This window comes from Heptranchias perlo, chromosome 4 (genome assembly GCF_035084215.1).
Source record: "Heptranchias perlo isolate sHepPer1 chromosome 4, sHepPer1.hap1, whole genome shotgun sequence".
NCBI lineage: Eukaryota > Metazoa > Chordata > Chondrichthyes > Hexanchiformes > Hexanchidae > Heptranchias > Heptranchias perlo.
In genome coordinates, this window is record NC_090328.1 from 61,214,225 (window position 1) to 61,232,038 (window position 17,814).

General features: G+C 40.5%; 1 protein-coding gene across 2 annotated transcripts in view; it reads left to right on the plus strand.

The window, feature by feature from the left end:
* Positions 1-17,814, plus strand: part of hsd17b4 (hydroxysteroid (17-beta) dehydrogenase 4) — a 116,729-nt gene that overhangs the window by 3,813 nt on the left and 95,102 nt on the right. For both annotated transcript variants that reach the window (XR_010962688.1, XM_067983011.1), the window contains exons 2-4: positions 1,580-1,633; positions 3,112-3,219; positions 15,931-15,990. Coding sequence is in view for 1 of the 2 variants with exons in the window: in XM_067983011.1 (XP_067839112.1) it covers positions 1,580-1,633; positions 3,112-3,219; positions 15,931-15,990 (222 nt within the window). In the remaining variant the exon portion in view is untranslated. The remainder of the gene's footprint in view (positions 1-1,579; positions 1,634-3,111; positions 3,220-15,930; positions 15,991-17,814) is intronic.

Consider the following 17,814-nt stretch of genomic DNA (forward strand, 5'->3'; position numbering starts at 1 on the left):
ATCTATCTTTCTTGGGTCCTTACACTTCCCCTCACTGAACTCCACCTGCAACTTTTTCCCACACACTTAATCTGTCAATGCCCCTTTGCAATTTTGAGCTCCCATTTATACTACTTACTGTGCCACCTAACTTACTGCCATCAATAAACTTGGATATACACCTCTCTCTTCCTTCATCTATTTCATTGATGACTGCTCGGATAAAATGAGCTGTCACATAAACACAACTATGAGCAGGTTTTTATTAAAGTGTGCTCAGTTCTTTTTTCCTTTTAATTTTGCTTAAAATTTGCAGTATTTTGACAAAATGCATTCAGTTTTATGTTTTGATATAAAAGATGCTGTAATGATTTGTGTGGTAAGTTACACAACATGACTAATGATTTGCTGAAGAACAAGCAAATACATTTCCCTGCTAGTATTGATTGTACGCGGGAGGTATTTCTACATCAGAATAAATTTTATAATATTTACACATTGCCTATTTTTTTTTCTTTCCCTTTACCACTAATTTTCTTTCCCCACATCTGTTTCTGAAGGCATTGACTCTTGCTGGGGTACAGTACCACAAGTGGTCGTGGCAGCCCTCTTGCTCTTTGCCCAATTGGCATTGATAGGTGTTAGATGGTTGGGTGTCCTTGTGGCTAAATCTGAAATCAACATGCACACACGCACTTGCAGCAGACCACTTAATAGCAATCAGCAGTGGGAACTCTGGCCTATTTCCCCCCCAACACCCCACAATTTTACAGCCCTACTGTTGTCCTGGCTGAAGTCAGCACAAATATAGATTGAATCTGGATTGTTTCTGGTCAGTTTTTTAGCTTAACCAGATGAGCTGTTAGGGAAATTTTGTTGCCTGCTTTAAACAAATTTCTTGTTAATACTATCTTAACTTTAGAATTTCCTAAATGTAAGGCTGTTTGTTAGAGTTAAACACAGTGGATATGTAAAGTGTTTCCCAAACTAGTATATTTTTACTGAACAGATTATGTAAACTGGCCCATAGTGAGATTTTGTGTGCATCACGTATGATCCGTGACTTTGATATTAGTGAATCGAAGGGACACCAAGATTTCAAACCAGCAATGAGGTGAATGACAAGTTATCCTGTTTTGCGTATTGTTGCTTGAGACAGGGATTTTAACTAGGGGAATTCCCTGTTCATTTTTGAATAGTGTCGAGAGATCTTTAACAGTTACCTGAACTACTGGAACAGGCACACTTTGGTTTAACATTTCATCTGAAGGACAACATCTGCAATAATCCTTTTTTGTACTGCCTCATTTAAACACCATTTTGCTTGTGTAACTGCTTCTTATCCAGTTGCTTTTGTATTTTTTTTAAAAAAGGGATATAATGCCCACTTGTTAAAATACAACAATATAGCCAAACTTTTGAAAAATACTGTGTCCAAATAAATTAGTATAAAGCATGCTGTTGTACTGCATCATATTTATATTAAATTTTACATAAGGATAATGGTATTATAAAGAATGAAAAGAAACTTATGTTTTAGAATTATAAAGATGTGTTTTTTTGCTGCTAGGTTTTTCAAACTACTATTTTTTTTTGAAAGGTTTGGGAAGAGCATATGCCTTGCTATTTGCAGAACAAGGAGCTTCTGTGATTGGTAAGTGTTGTTTGAATGTCTCAATCCTCTATTAAGCTACAGTGTAGATTTTCTAAAAGTATCATTTTCTCCCTATCTCTTTTAGAAGTCTGACTTGCTAGAGAATGTTTTCATGGGCACTAGCTGCCACTGGTATCTCACCCACGTGACCATTCTTCATATGTAATCCTTGACAGTGAATGTCGGTTGACTATTTGAGCATGGAGGGTATCAAAACTAAACCTGATCCTGCTGTCAGTGCCACGTCCCCACACATGCACTTTCCGGCAGTCACTTGATAGTGATCAGGAATGGGAATCATGGTTGCTTTTCTCTTCTGTGGCTTAGGTGCACTGACGCCAATTGTAGGGCCCGAACTGCTTGCCTAAAAATCTTTTAACTCTGCACAGGCCAAGAATTGAACCTAGGACCTTCTGGTCTCAATGGCTTAGTAATACACTCAAGGAAGTACAGTGCAGATTTCTATTTAATTGTACAGTTTTGTAGTTAAGTAGAATGGTGGTGAATTAGTTGATTACTTTGCGTTGACTTTCGGGCCTGTACTAAAGGCTGTATTTTCTTCCATTCACAAATTTTAGTACAAAAGTATTAAGTGGGGAGCAGTTTTAATATATATTGGAATATCAGCAGGTATTGTGTTAACATATCTTTTTTGTTGCAAGTAACAGACATATTCTTTCAAGAATGTTATCTTGTCATATTGACTATTTAATGGAAGGGTCTTACACAGTCATAGCTGGTATGTTTGCAAATACTTCTTAAGTTTTGTACTACAATTTCCTGCTCTTAACCGTTTGGGGGTTCTATTGTTTAATACAAAATGCTTTAATCAGATTCTATGCTATCCTTTAACTTAAGGGGATTGGAATTCAAAAGTGAGGAAGTGATGCTTAGTTGTACAGAGCCTGTGTCAGACTTCATTCAGTTTTGGACACCGAACCTCCAAGAAGGATATGTTGGCCTTAGAGGGGGAGCAGTGCAGATTCAACAGAATTACATCGGGGCTTAAAGCATTAGATTATGAGGATAGGATGCAGAAACTTGACATAAACCTGGAGTTTAGAAGGTTGAGGGGTGATCAAATCAAGGTGTTAAAAGTGATAAAGGGATTCGACAGGGTAGATACAGAGAAACTATTTCCTCATGGGGGGAATCCAGTACAGGGGAGCATAATCTTAAAAGGCCATTTACGAGTGAAATCAGGAAACATTTTTTAACGCAAAAAGTAGTGGAAATCTGGAATTCTGTCCCCCAAAGCACTGGGTGCTAGGCCAATTGAAATTTTCAAGGCTGAGATTTTTGTTGGGTAGAGGTGTCAAGGGATATGGAACAAAGGAGGGTAGATGGATTTAAGGTAGAGATCAGTCATTATCTAATTGAATGGAGGAACAGGTTGAGGGGCTGAATCGTCTACTCTTGTTTCTATGTAAATTATTATTGTTTGACTATAACATTACATCTCTAATTTCTTGCCACAGTCAATGACCTTGGAGGTGACCTCAAAGGAGAAGGCAAAAGCTCATCTACTGCAGATAAAGTGGTGGAAGAGATAAGGGCAAAAGGAGGAAAAGCTGTTCCTAACTATGGTATTGTACTTAACCTTTGGTCATTTAATCACTCGTGCCCTCTACCCTATCACAGACTTTCCCTTTTGTTCTTTCCTCTCCTCCCCTCCCTCTTTTCCCCCCTCCCCCCTTTTTCCCTGGCTCTGTCCTTGCTCAAAAACTTTAACTCTTAACATCTTCCAGTTCTGACGAAAGGTCTTCACCTGAAACGTTTAACACTATTTCTTTCTCCACAGATGCTGCCTGACTTGCTGAGCTTCTCCAGCATTTTCTGTTTTTATTTCAGATTTCCAGCATCTGCAGTATTTTGCTTTTGATTTCTATTCAGCTTGATTTCCTCTACTCCTTTCACCTTAGAAATGCATCATGTTATCTGTTGTATTTCCTGGCTTGGCTATTCTCCTTTCTTTTTGTTGTCCTTTTAGAAACTAGAAGGTAATTACTGTTTTGAAAGTCCCCAACAACACCCTTTCTAGTTTGGTAATTGAGCAATTTTGTTGCAAACACTTATTTGCTTGGAAATGCTCTGCAGTAATCTCAGCATTTATGAAACTAGACTTGAAACCTTGACTGAGAGACAATCTCACAGTCCTTGTAACAATAGGTTATTGTGGACTGCACTATCACAATTGCAGTTTTATGGTAATTATTCTCTATCTGTAACTTTTTGTGCTTTTAGTTGCAGTTCCGTACCAGTTAGTGAAAAAAGAAATCACAATTTTAGCTGTCAATAAGTAAATTCAGACAATCTGAGTACAAAATAGTGAAGCAGTCGCCTACGGTTCAAATGGTAGTCTATTTGCATAAGACCTTGAAGGATAGTTTTTGTCTTTTTTTAATGAGAGAAAAGAGTTCCGTTTCTGAAGAAAAAGACAACTCCTTTTACCCACAATCCCTGTTGTCAAGTGTAGCAAAAAATACAGCTTCTAACACTGCTTATGGAACTGTACTAGCTAAATGTAGTCTATAGTCTTGCCATAAACTAGCTTGTAAAGAAGTCTCCATATATAACTTGAGTTTTGCCTGATACTTTTTATTACAGTTTGGAAATTCTTCCATGATATTTTACTCATTACTTTTGTTCTTTAGCTTCTATCTTGAAGTCCCTGCTGATCTATTAGGATCCCCCAATAATGAGATTAATTTCTAAAGCAATGCTTTGATATTAGGTTTCATGGTTGTAAGGGTGGATTTTGTTGGACAGGTGCAGTCCATGAGTAATTATTGTGGCTGCATTAGAAATGTGCACCACTGGGATGACATCTTTACACCAGGCCTAATTACCATTGAGCAGACACACACTGGATGCACATCAGAGCAAACTATTGGAGCAAGGAGGAGGAAGTATGATTACTGCCTGGGCCTTAAAGGCAGCAGCAACATTGAATGGCAGGTAAAATGGAAGATCCAGAATTTTGCAGACAGTGGGCCAAGATTTTTGCTTCTGCTGAAGTGGCAAGTTTGTAGATTAAGCCTGCCAGATACTGATTTGCATGTTGGTGGCCTTCAAGTTTATTTGGAGTTTCCGTCCCCTATGAATGAGTTTGTGCTGCTGTGCTATGCTTTGGATGGCAAGTGCACCCATGCAATTTGCCTGGGAGGGAGTTGGTAAGAGGGTGGCATAGTGGTGCCAAGAAGTAGGTAGAAGAACAGTGATAACATGTGTGGGTATGAAGAATGATGGTGCGGGAATAAGAGGAGGGTGCTGATCTGACTAGGACACTTTTAAAATTTATTCCAGGTGGAATGGGGTAGTTGTATGGTCAGGGGGTGGAGGAATTTTTGCGCTTTGGAATGGAAACTGTTGTTCATGATTTAGGAGAGGGCCAGATGATTTACATTAGCAGTTGTCAAGGGGGCTTATGTTGTTTACCCTTCTCTGCCTCCAAGTAAGTCGTACCACAAAAGGGGAATGACACTAAATGGTGCATGCCCACCAGTGCTGATACAAAAAGTGTGTGTGCAGAGGCACCTGAAATTCATTTGTATGTAAGTGAACACTGCTGTCCCCCCTTCAAATGCAGCCACCAGAAAAGCCATATAGGAAAATCAGGAGCAATATTATACAGGTGCAGAACAGTGGGGAAAGGTTGGCATCCATGTTTTTCTTTGTATAGTGCATTTTTTTTCAAGGCACTATTTTAGGTAGGAAACCCATCCCACCACCAATCAACACTTTGGAGACCTGTTCTTCTCTCCCCAACTCAGCAGCATTGTGAATCTTCCATCCCTCTACTGCCTTTCAGACTTGTTGCCTTCCCATACTGACCAGCTTTGTGGAAATTGGACCACCCCATTCCCAATGAGCAGCATTTTGGATAGCACCCCCCCCTGTTATCCCCCCACCCAGCAACATCTTGGAAATTGAAACTCTCCCCTTCCTCACTGAATAGCACTAATGAGATTGGAATGGCATCTCCCTTCCCCACACCCCCACAAGGATAATCTCCAACATTAAGAACCCCCTAACCCAAGCACAAGTCCACGAAAGTTGCCTCCACAGCATTTTCACAATCTGCACCCCTCACTGTTCTACCACGCTGTGCATCCTAGGCATGCTGCATGTTGCTTATCCTGCATGTTGCCCCCACCTGTTTCCCATTCAACTAATTATCATGCATCTGGGCCAACCCAGGGAGTGAGGAGGTGGAACAGAGTAGGGGAGGGTCGAAGAGGGGGGAATATTAAAATGACACTGTCCCTTGCCTCTTCTCCTTTGAACTACCTACTTCAACTCCTGTACTCTCCCTTGTTCACCTTCTCCTCTCCCCATCCTTGTAGATGGTGACTATTTATAAATCTCTGGCTCTGCCTCTTGGGGAGAGGCCAGATTATTATGGTCAGTAAAAACATCTGAAACAACTGGCTTTTATAAAATACTTCTTGTAAATACTTTTGAAGTGGGATGTCTGAACTGTAGCTCCACATCACCTTTGCCGCAGCATCAACTATTAGTTTATAAAAACAAATCAATCCTCCCTCTGGCCTGGCACCCTGCTGTTTTTGGCCCTAGCTTGCTCAATGTGCCCCACTCCCTGCAAAAAAACAAAACTTTGAACCCTGCTGTCTACTCTGGAGAGGGGAAAAAAGTATGGGCTAGTCAGACTCTGCTCCTCTGCCTGCTTCTCTGAATTCATTTATTTTTAAAAACTTGCTTCCGCTTCTACTTCTACTTCATATAAAAATTAAACTGATTTGTTAAACTAGTCAGTATTGACATAGTCTGAAACCACTATTACTGTAACAAAATTAAGGTGGCAGCTTTCATTTGAACACAAACCTCTGTGCTACTGTTTTCCTTTTTCTGTTTCTGCTTTGTTCGTCCTCTGGTCTCTGCATATATATTTATTCCCCATCATACAGCCATGACCTGCAGCTTATTAAAAAGCGTTATTAAATTTATAAAATATATTAGTTGATCTTCCACAGCATTGCACGCAGAGTAGAGAGACCAAATGTAGTCTTCAGGTGAAGCAGAGTTCGAAGCCAGGGGATAATTGGACCGGGGCATGCAGACATAATCCAGTCCCCATTATCAAGTCATATATTCTGTCCTTATTTTCATATTGCCATTATAAATTCTTATGTTCACCTTTTAAGATGGAAACTGCTTATGTAAACTTGTCACATAATTACATCCTCATGCTAGTGGTGGTGCTGCAGTTCCCCAAATGGGGGGATGGTATAATTACAGTTTAACAAGTTTATATAGACAGTTTACATTATAAATTTGGACATATAAATTTATAATAGATAAAGTTGACAGGAAGTCCAGGCAGAATACACAAAAGTAGGAGGTTTGGTAAATAGTGAGGAAGACTGTAAAAGACTTTAGGAAGTTTCGTGGAATATGCAAATTAATGTGGATAAGTGAGGTAATATGTTTTGGGAGAGAAAGCAAAGAATTGGAGCATATATTTAATGGAAGGATACTGAAAGGTATGGATGAACACAGAGACATAGAAGTTCAAAAACATAATTCCCCAAAAATGCGAGTTCAGGTAGATAAAGCCATTTAAAAAAAATGAAAAGCCAATAGAATTTTGGGTTTTATGAATAGGGCATAGTTTACAAGAAGTAATGATGAATTTATACAAAACATCGTTTAGAGTAGTGTGCAGCTTTGGCTGCCCTATTATAGAAGGCCATTAAAGCCATAGAAAATGCACAGCATAGAGTCACCAGAATGATGCCAAGGATGAGAAATTAATAGTTATGAGGAGAGATGTGGGATACTGGGACTATTTCTACTGGTGGGGTCATCAGTTTAAAATAATTAAGGATAGAGTGACTGAACACCTTGAAAATTTTCAGCTGATTAGAGAGACCCAGCATGGATTTGTAAAAGGCAGGTCAAGCCTGACAAACCTGATTGAATTTTTTGAAGAGATGACTAAAGTAGTGGACAGGGGAATGTCTATGGATGTTGTTTATATGGACTTCCCAGAAGGCATTTGATAAAGGCCCTCATAAGAGACTGTTAGCTAAAGTCGAAGCTCATGGAATCGAGGGCAAATTATTGACCTGGTTAGGAAATTGGCTGAGCGGCAGGAGGCGGAAAGTAGGGATAATGGGCAGATACTCAAATTGGCAGGATGCGACTAGTGGTGTCTCACAGGGATCTGTGTTGGGGCCTCAACTATTCACTGTGTCTATTAACTACTTAGATGACAGGATAGAGAGCCACACATCCAAGTTTGCCAATGACACACAGATAGGCAGCGTTGTAAGCAGTGTAGATGGAAGCATAAAATTAAAGCAAGATAGTAATAGATTAAGTGAATGGGGAAAACTGTGGCAAATGTGAGGTCATCGACTTTGGACCTAAAAAAGATAGATCAGAGTACTTTCTAAATGGTAAGAAGTTTAAAACAGTGGAGCTCCAAAGAGACTTAGGGGTCCATTGTACATAGATCATTAAAATGTCATGGACAGGTACAGAAAATAATCAGAACGGCTAATGGAATGCTGGCCTTTATAACTAGAGGACTAGAATACAAAGTGGGTAGAAGTTATGCTACAGCTATACAAAGCCCTGGTTAGACCACACCTGGAGTACTGTGTTCAGTTTTGGGCACTACACCTTAGAAAAGATATTTTGGCGTTGGAGGGAGTGCAATATAGATTTACTAGAATGATACCTGGACTCCAAGGGTTAAATTACGAGGAGAGATTACACAAACTAGAGTTGAATTCCCTGGAATTTAGAAGATTAAGGGGTGATTTGATTAAAGTTTTCAAGATATTAAGGGGAACTGATAGGGTAGATAGAGATAAACTATTTCCAATGTCTGGGGAGTCTAAGACTAGGGGACATAGCCTAAAAATTAGATCCAGGACTTTCAGGAGTGAAGTTAGGAAACACTTCTACACACATGGGGTGGTAGAAGTTTAGAACTCTCTTCTGCAAATGGCAGTTGATGCTAGCTCAGTTGTTAATTTTAAATCTGAGATTGATAGATTTTTGTTAACCAAAGGTATTAAGGGATATGGGGCTAAGGCAGGTATATGGAGTTAGGTCACAGATCAGCCATGATCTCATTGAATGGCAGAACAAGCTCGAGGGGCTAAATGGCCTACTCCTGTTCCTATGTTCCTATTACTAAGAGCGAGGAGAGATGTTAGGAGGAATTTCTTTAGACAGGATTGTTGGAGCTTGGAATGCTTTGGGTGACCGCCAGACAGAGTAAAAGGACTAGGCAGGTAGAGTAGGAGTCCCCTGGGGCCATCTCCCTCTCAAACAGATATACCGCTTTGGATACTGTTGGGGGAGATGGCTTATCAGGGGAAAGCAGCAAGCGGCAAGTTTGTGGCACCACGGGTGGTTCTGCTGCACAGGAGGGGAAGACTGGTGGCAGGGCTATAGTGAGAGGGGATTCAATTGTAAGGGGAACAGATAGATGTTTCTGTGGCCGCAAACGTGACTCCAGGATGGTATGTTGCCTCCCTGGTGCTAGGGTCAAGGATGTTGCGGAGCGGCTGCAGGACATTCTGGAGGGGGAGGGTTAACTGCCAGTAGTCGTGGTCCATACCGGTACCAACGACATAGGTTTTTAAAAGAAGAGATGAGGTCCTGCAAGGTGAATTTAAGTGACGATCCGGATTCTTTCCCCTCAGTCTGGTTCAGTAAAAACTGAAGTCGAATACATTTTAAAGTTCAACACAACTTTAATAGCAGGGTTCTTAGTCTGCAGCATTGATTTGGACTCCTGATAGAGTCCCTCTATGCTGGCAGAGCAAGAACAAAAACATACAGAAATCCACACGTTTTTATACAAATCAATAGGGTTGGAACATACTTAACGAGGGTCAACACCAATCATAAGCCGGGCATAGGTTGCCATGCGAGGTTACATTATTTCCGGCCAATCATAGATAATCATGTGCTGACCATGTTGCTGTTAGACATCAAAGGGGATACTTCCTCACCTTCCAACTTGGAATGTTCTTCCCTGTTCCTTCTGTTCCTTATCTCCCAACCTGGAATGTCTTTCAACTTTGGCTAAGCTTGTTACCTATATTGATCTGCCATAAACATGGAGACATTCAGACCAGTCCTTGAATCACATCAAAGACTCTACATTGATAAGACCATGCAAACCTGCTGACTAAGCAAACATATGGCCCAGCAGGAGGCCAGGCCACCTGTACCAATCTCAGTTACTAACTAATTAACCCTTTCTAACCATTTTGCATTCTGCTTCTTTGCCACGTAGACATTTTAATATTTTACCGAAAACTGACCACGTAGGGATTCTCATAAGGAGTTAGGAGAAAATTAAAAAGCAGGACTTCAAAGGTAGTGATCTTAGGATTACTACCAGTGCCACTTGCTAGTGAGTACAGGAACAGGAAGATAGACCGGATGAATGCGTGGCTGCAGGGATGGTGTAGGAGGGAGGGATTTAGATTCCTGGGACGTTGAAACCGGTTCTGGGGAAGGTGGAACCTGTACAAGCGGGACGGGTTACAACCGAGCAGGACCGGGACCAATGTCCTCGCGGGGGTGTTTGCTAGTGCTGTTGGGGAAGGTTTAAACTAGAATGTCAGGGGGATGAGAACCTGAGTGGGGAGTCAGAAGGGAGTAAAGTTGAGAGCAGCGAGAGAGGGGAGGACCCAGGGGAAATTTACAATACAAATAGTACAAACAGTTGTTCAAGAACAAGTGAAAGGGAAAAGCGTAGAGCAGCAGAAAGAAAGTGTACTTTAGACACTACAGATGAAGTGAAAACTAGAAGGTGTAAGGCGATTAACCCAGCATCAAAGCTGAAGGTCAGGCTAGGGTGTGTGGCCCAACTAAGAGTTCTATATACAAATGCACGGAGTATAAGGAATAAATTAAATGAACTGCAGGTTCAAATTCACATTGGAGGGTATGACATGATAGCTATTACTGAGACAAGGCTGCAGGATGGTCAGGATTGGGAACTAAATATACCGGGTTATAAGGTCTACAGGAGAGACAGGGATAATGGAAGAGGGGGAGGAGTAACCTTAATGATTAGAGATGAAATCACTTCAATGATAAAGGAGGATATAACGAAAGATAAGCAGCCAACAGAGACCTTATGGGTTGAATTGAGAAATAGGAAAGGATCTAAGACTATAGTGGGAGTTGTGTATCAGACCCCTGGCAGCAGCTCTGAAGTGCTAGATTGTATAAATGCAGAGATTAGACAAGCGTGTAAGAAAGCCATAGTGGCCTTAATGGGGGACTTTAACCTTCACATAGATTGGGGAAAGCAGACTGGCAACTGTCAGAAAGGTAGTGAATTTCTTGAGCGTGTCTGGGATAGTTTTCTACAGCAGTATGTCCTAGAGGCAACAGGTGGCAAGCCATACTAGATTTAGTAATGAGTAATGAACCAGATTTAGTTAACGGCTTAACTGTATGCGAACATCTATCCAATAGTGATCATAACATGATTGCGTTCAATGTAGTGTTTGAAAGGGAAAAAAGTGAGTTAGCTGCTAAGATTCTAGACTTGGGTAAGGCCGACTTCAATAGGATGAGACAGAGACTGTCCACAGTAAACTGGGCAAATCTGTTAATGGGTAAAACGACTGATGATTAGTGGGAAATGTTTAAAGAAACATTTAACGTGATACAGAATTGGTTTATACCCCTGAGGGGCAAGAATTCTACTTGCCAAAAAAAATAGCCATGGACAACTAAAGAGGTAAGGGACAGTATAAGACATAAGGAAAGGACATACAAAAAGGCAAAAAATGGCACAGATCCTGGCGAATGGGAAAGATACAAAGATCAACAAAGGGTTACAAAACAGATAGTAAGAGCTATAAAAAGAGAGTATGAAAAGAAACTTGCAAGGGATATCAAAACAATATGAAGAAATTTCGTTACATTAGGAAAAAGAGGGTGGTCAGGAGCAGTGTTGGCCCCTTAAAAACTGAAAGTGGGGATGTTGTCATTGACAATGGGGAAATGGCGGACATGTTGAACGATTACTTTGCTTCAATATTTACAGTCGAAAAAGAGGATAGCATGCCGGAAATCCCAAGAAAACTAATGTTGAATCGGGGACAGGGACTCGATAAAATTAATATAAGCAAAGCAACAGTAATGAAGAAAATAATGTCACTAAAGAGTGACAAATCCCCAGGACCAGATGGTTTCCATCCCAGGGTTTTAAAGGAAGTAGGTGAGCACATTGCAGATGCCCTAACAATAATCTTTCAAAGTTCTCTAGATTCAGGAACTGTCTCTCTGAATTGGAAAATTGCACGTTACTCCGCTTTTTAAGAAAGGAGAGGGAAACCAGGGAATTATAGACCAGTTAGCCTAACATCTGTTGTGGGGAAAATGCTGGAGTCTATAATTAAGGATAGGGTGACTGAACACCTCGAGAATTTTCAGTTAATCAGAGAGAGCCAGCATGGATTTGTGAAAGGTAGGTCGTGCCTGACAAACCTGATTGAATTTTTTGAAGAGGTGACTAAAGTCGTGGTCAGGGGAATGTCAATGGATGTTATTTATATGGACTTCCAGAAGGCATTTGATAAGGTACCGCATAAGAGACTGTTAGCTAAGATGGAAGCCCATGGAATCGAGGGAAAAGTACGGACTTGGTTAGGAAGTTGGCTGAGCGAAAGGAGACAGAGAGTAGGGATAATGGGTAGGTACTCACATTGGCAGGATGTGACTAGTGAAGTCCCGCAGGGATCTGTCTTGGGGCCTCAATTATTCACAATATTTATTAACAACTTAGATGAAGGCACAGAAACTCTCATATCTAAGTTTGCCGATGACACAAAGATTGGTGGCATTGTAAGCAGTGTAGATGAAAACATAAAATTACAAAGCGATATTGATAGATTAGGTGAATGGGCAAAACTGTGGCAAATGGAATTCAATGTAGACAAATGTGAGGTCATCCACTTTGGATCAAAAAAGGATAGAACAGGGTACTTTCTAAATGGTAAAAAGTTAATAACAGTATTGCCAAAGGGACCTAGGAGTTCAGGTACATGGATCATTGAAGTGTCGTGAACAGGTGCAGAAAATAATCAATAAGGCTAATGGAATGCTGGCCTTTATATCTAGAGGACTGGAGTACAAGGGGGCAGAAGTTATGCTGCAGCTATACAAAACCTTTGTTAGACCGCACCTGGAGTACTGTGAGCAGTTCTGGGCACCGCACCTTCAGAAGGACGTATTGGCCTTGGAGGGAGTGCAGCGTAGGTTTACTAGAATGATACCTGGACTTTAAGGGTTAAGTTACGAGGAGAGATTACACAAATTGGGGTTGTATTCTCAAGTTTCGAAGGTTAATGGGTGATCCTAAATGAATATTTCACATCGGTATTTACGGTTGAGAAAGGCATGGATGTTCGGGAACTTGGGGAAATAAATAGTAATGTCTTGATGAGTGTACATATTACATATGTGGTAACATATTACATATGTGGTAACATATTACAGAGAGGGAGGTCCTGGAAGTCTTAACGCGCATCAAGGTAGATAAATCTCCGGGACCTAATGAGGTTAGGGAGGAAATTGCGGGTCCCCTAGCAGAGATATTTGAATCATCGACAGCTACGGGTGAGGTGCCTGAGGATTGGAGGGTAGCAAATGTTGTGCCTTTGTTTAAGAAGGGCGGCAGGGAGCTACAGACCGGTGAGCCTGATATCTGGTGTGGGTAAGTTGTTAGAGGGTATTCTGAGAGACAGGATCTACGGGCATTTGGAGAGGCAGGGACTGATTCGGAACAGTCAGCATGGTTTTGTGAGAGGAAAATCATGTCTCACGAATTTGATTAAGTTTTTTGAAGGGGGTAACCAAGAAGATAGATGAGGGCTGTGCAGTAGACGTGGTCTACATAGACTTTAGCAAAGCCTTTGACAAGGTACCACATGGTAGGTTTTTACATAAGGTTAAATCTCACGGGATCCAAGGTGAGGTAGCCAATTGGATACAAAATTGGATTGACGACAGAAGACAGAGGGTGGTTGTAGAGGGTTGTTTTTCAAACTGGAGGCCTGTGACCAGCGGTGTACCTCAGGGATCGGTGCTGGGTCCGCTGTTATTTGTTATTTATATTAATGATTTGGATGAGAATTAAGGAGGCATGGTTAGTAAGTTTGCAGATGACACCAAGATTGGTGGCATTGTGGACAGTGAAGAAGTTTATCTAGGATTGCAACGGGATCTTGATTAATTGGGCCAGTGGGCCGATGACTGGCAGATGGAGTTTAATTTAGATAAATGTGAGGTGATGCATTTTGGTAGATCGAATCAGGCCAGGACCTACTCCGTTAATGGTAGGGCGTTGGGGAGAGTTATAGAACAAAGAGATCTAGGAGTACAGGTTCATAGCTCCTTGAAAGTGGAGTCACAGGTGGATAGGGTGGTGAAGAAGGCATTCAGCATGCTTGGTTTCATTGGTCAGAACATTGAATGCAGGAGTTGGGATGTCTTATTGAAGTTGTACAAGACATTAGTAAGGCCACACTTGGAATACTGTGTACAGTTCTGGTCACCCTATTATAGAAAGGATATTATTAAACTAGAAAGAGTGCAGAAAAGATTTACTAGGATGCTACCGGGACTTGATGGTTTGACTTATAGGGAGAGGTTGGATGGACTGAGACTTTTTTCCCTGGAGAGTAGGAGGTTTAGGGGTGATCTTATAGAAGTCTATAAAATAATGAGGGGCATAGATAAGGTAGATAGTCAAAATCTTTTCCCAAAGGTAGGGGAGTCTATAACGAGGGGGCATAGATTTAAGGTGAGAGGGGAGAGATACAAAAGGGTCCAGAGGGGCAATTTTTTCACTCAAAGGGTGGTGAGTGTCTGGAACGAGCTGCCAGAGGCAGTAGTAGAGGCGGGTACAATTTTGTCTTTTAAAAAGCATTTGGACAGTTACATGGGTAAGATGGGTATGGAGGGACTAGCTTAGTGGTATAAACTGGGCGACATGGACATGTTGTAAACTTCTATGATTCTATCTGATCGAAGTTTATAAGATATTAAGGGGAACGGATAGGATAGATAGAGAGAAATTATTTCCGCTGGTTGGGGATTCTAGGATTAGGAGGCACAGTCTAAAAATTGGAGCCAGACCTTTCAGGAGCGAGATTAGAAAACATTTCTACACACAAAGGGTTGTAGAAGTTTGGAACTCTCTTCCGCAAACAGCAATTGATACCAGCTCAATTGCTAAATTTAAATCTGAGATAGATAGCTTTTTGGCAACCAAAGGTATTAAGGGATATGGGCCAAAGGCAGGTATATGGAGTTAGAGCACAGATCAGCCATGATCTTATCAAATGGCGGAGCAGGCACGAGGGGCTGAATGGCCTACTCCTGTTTCTATGTTCCTATGTTCCTACATGGAGTGGTTGGGCAGAGACCATTGCATCTTTTAAGGAAAAGTGGATAAATATTTGAAGCAGAGGCAATACAGTGATCTGGGAAGAGAGTATGTCAGTGAGATTAGTTTTGGATTGCCTTGGCAAAGAACCGGCACAAGATGAGCCGACTGCTCAATGGCCGCCGTCTGTGCTGTAAACTTCTATGGGAATAGATAAAAGTTGTCCTGTAATTCCCAGAATTTCACCCACCACCAGATGTCAGTGCAGAACTGAAACTGCTGCTCCCTTCTGAGTTTTTGATTATAAATAATTCAGCATTAGTATTATGTCTATAGACTTAAGTTTCTATTGTTTATTGCACACCTACAGGCATGTAGCGATGCAGAAAGTACCTGGAATTGGTAAAACAATGATTTTGTGTAGTTTATTGTCGAGGTAAAAATAAATCAGTTCTTCATTGAAAAGAATCATTTCTCCTGGTATGTTCAAATATTTCAGTCAGCATGTAGAAAAGTTTAAACTGCACCCTAGAAAAATGATAGTAATGGATTTAGTAATTACAATAAACAAATGAGATGGAGATTTGGAATTGAGAATTATTTTTGGTATTTAGTTTGTTAGGCAACTGACATTTATTGGGTGAAAAATGTAATCTGAATCAGATTCATTCTTGCATTAACACGATTTTGATTACACATTTAATCAAAGATTGTATGATAATTTGATTATTGAAATAATTTCAGAGCTCCAGCTAAGTTGTTCAAGAGGATGCAATAGGAATTCTATATAATTGGAGTACTAAAGGTGTTCTATTTGCAGTGTAGTTATTTGATTGATTGTCTCACATTCAGCGGTTCCTAACACTTAAAATATATGTGGTTTTGCTGTGATTACCAGATTCTGTTGAAGAAGGAGAGAAGATCATTCAGACTGCTTTGGATGCCTATGGAAGGATAGGTAAGTGGTGATCTATTTGACAGATACTTAATATAATAAAGCAGCAATTTTATTGACCATTTGAATTCTGTTGGTCACAAATTTTAGAAAACCTTTTTGTTTGAAGTTGCCATCTTTAAGTACTAAAATAAGGAATGCCTTTTTAAATGTGTAAAATATTATTAGAGTATATTGCATTCAGATATGTGTGCTGTGCTCCGTCATATCATGCTTTGGCAGGCGTGGATGCAATTGTTATGACCATGTGAATTCTCTTGGTGAAGAATATGACCGTGAATTTTCTGTTGGGTAAAGAATATTTTTGAATATCTTTTTGTATAAAGTTTGTATTTTTTAAGTACTAAAATAAGTTCGTGATAATAGTCCTTCATGCTCAAAGAAGATGGCTTTTTTGGGGGGAAAATAATTAGTCTTGATGACTCCGCTGATAACTTTTGAGGCCAATCCTAGAGTTGCAAGCACTGCTATACAATTCATACAGCAACAACCTGTCAGGATCCCATAGGCTTCTCCTTTTCATGTTACTGCTGTTGCCTCGAAAGCTCTATTCTATTGTTCGTATTGCTTTATACCATAATGAAACGCAGTTTACCAGCTCGTGATCAGCCGTACGATTTTAAGTGTTAAGAACCGCTGAATATTGACATTGCATAACTTGAGGTTGTGCTTGAGCATATCCTTTTTCATTGCCCACCCTGTTTCTGCTTGCCTGTTCCAACTCCTTATACAACATGCTTTTTGACGTTTTGATAAATTGCATATCGACAAATGGGACTTGACCAGTTTATCTGTACTTTTATAAGCATGGCCTCCATCTGTTCGTCTTGGTGTGCTTGAGGATCTCACAATTGGTAATTTTGTCCTGAAAATGATGGATTCAGGTATTGGAGGTGGAACTGGTCAAGCTACTAAGGCGGTCGCATGTCTGGACTATCATACATGTAGAGGGGTGGTAATAACATCTTGCTGTCACCTTTCTTTGGGATTGGTAACGAAGCTGGTTCCAGACCTGTATTTTCAGGCCTCTGAATTCACAGCTGTTTTTTCTGATAGGAGAGAACACATCATCATTTATTAATGCATCATTTGACAACACACTATCTAGATAAGTGAACCACTTGACAACATTTAGTTCATTTATTTTCTTAATGGCAAGAGACTAGAAAATGTAGAAGAGCAAAGGGATTTGGGTGTCCAGGTACATATCTCTAAAAGCTAATGTACAGATACAAAAAATAATCAAGAAGGCTAATGGAATGTTGGCCTTTATCTCGAGGAGTTTGGAATACAAAGGGGAGGAAGTGATGCTCCGATTGTGCAGAGCCTTGGTCAGACCTCATCTGGAGTTCTGCGTTCAGTTTTGGGCACCACACCACCTGGAAGGAAATATTGGCTTTGGAGAGGGTATGGCACAGATTCACCAGAATTATACTTAAAGGGTTAAAGTGTTAAATTATGAGGACAGGTTGCACAAACTTGGCTTGTATTCCTAAGTTTAGAAGATTGAGGGGTGATCTGATTGAGGTGTTTAAAATGATAAAACAATTCGATAGAGTAGGTACAGAGGAGCTATTTCCTGGTGGGGGAATCCAAAACAAGGGGGCATAAAAAGGCCATTTTAAGAGTGAAATCAGGAAGCATTTTATCACCATGGATAGTCTTCAAAAGACTGTGGATGCTGTGTCAATTGAAATTTTCAAGCCTGAGATCAACAGATTTTTATTACGTTAGGGTAGCAAAGGAATGGCTCAAAGGCAAATGGAGTTGAGGTACAGATCAGCCATGATCTAACTGAATGGCAGAACAGGCTCAAGGAGCTGAATG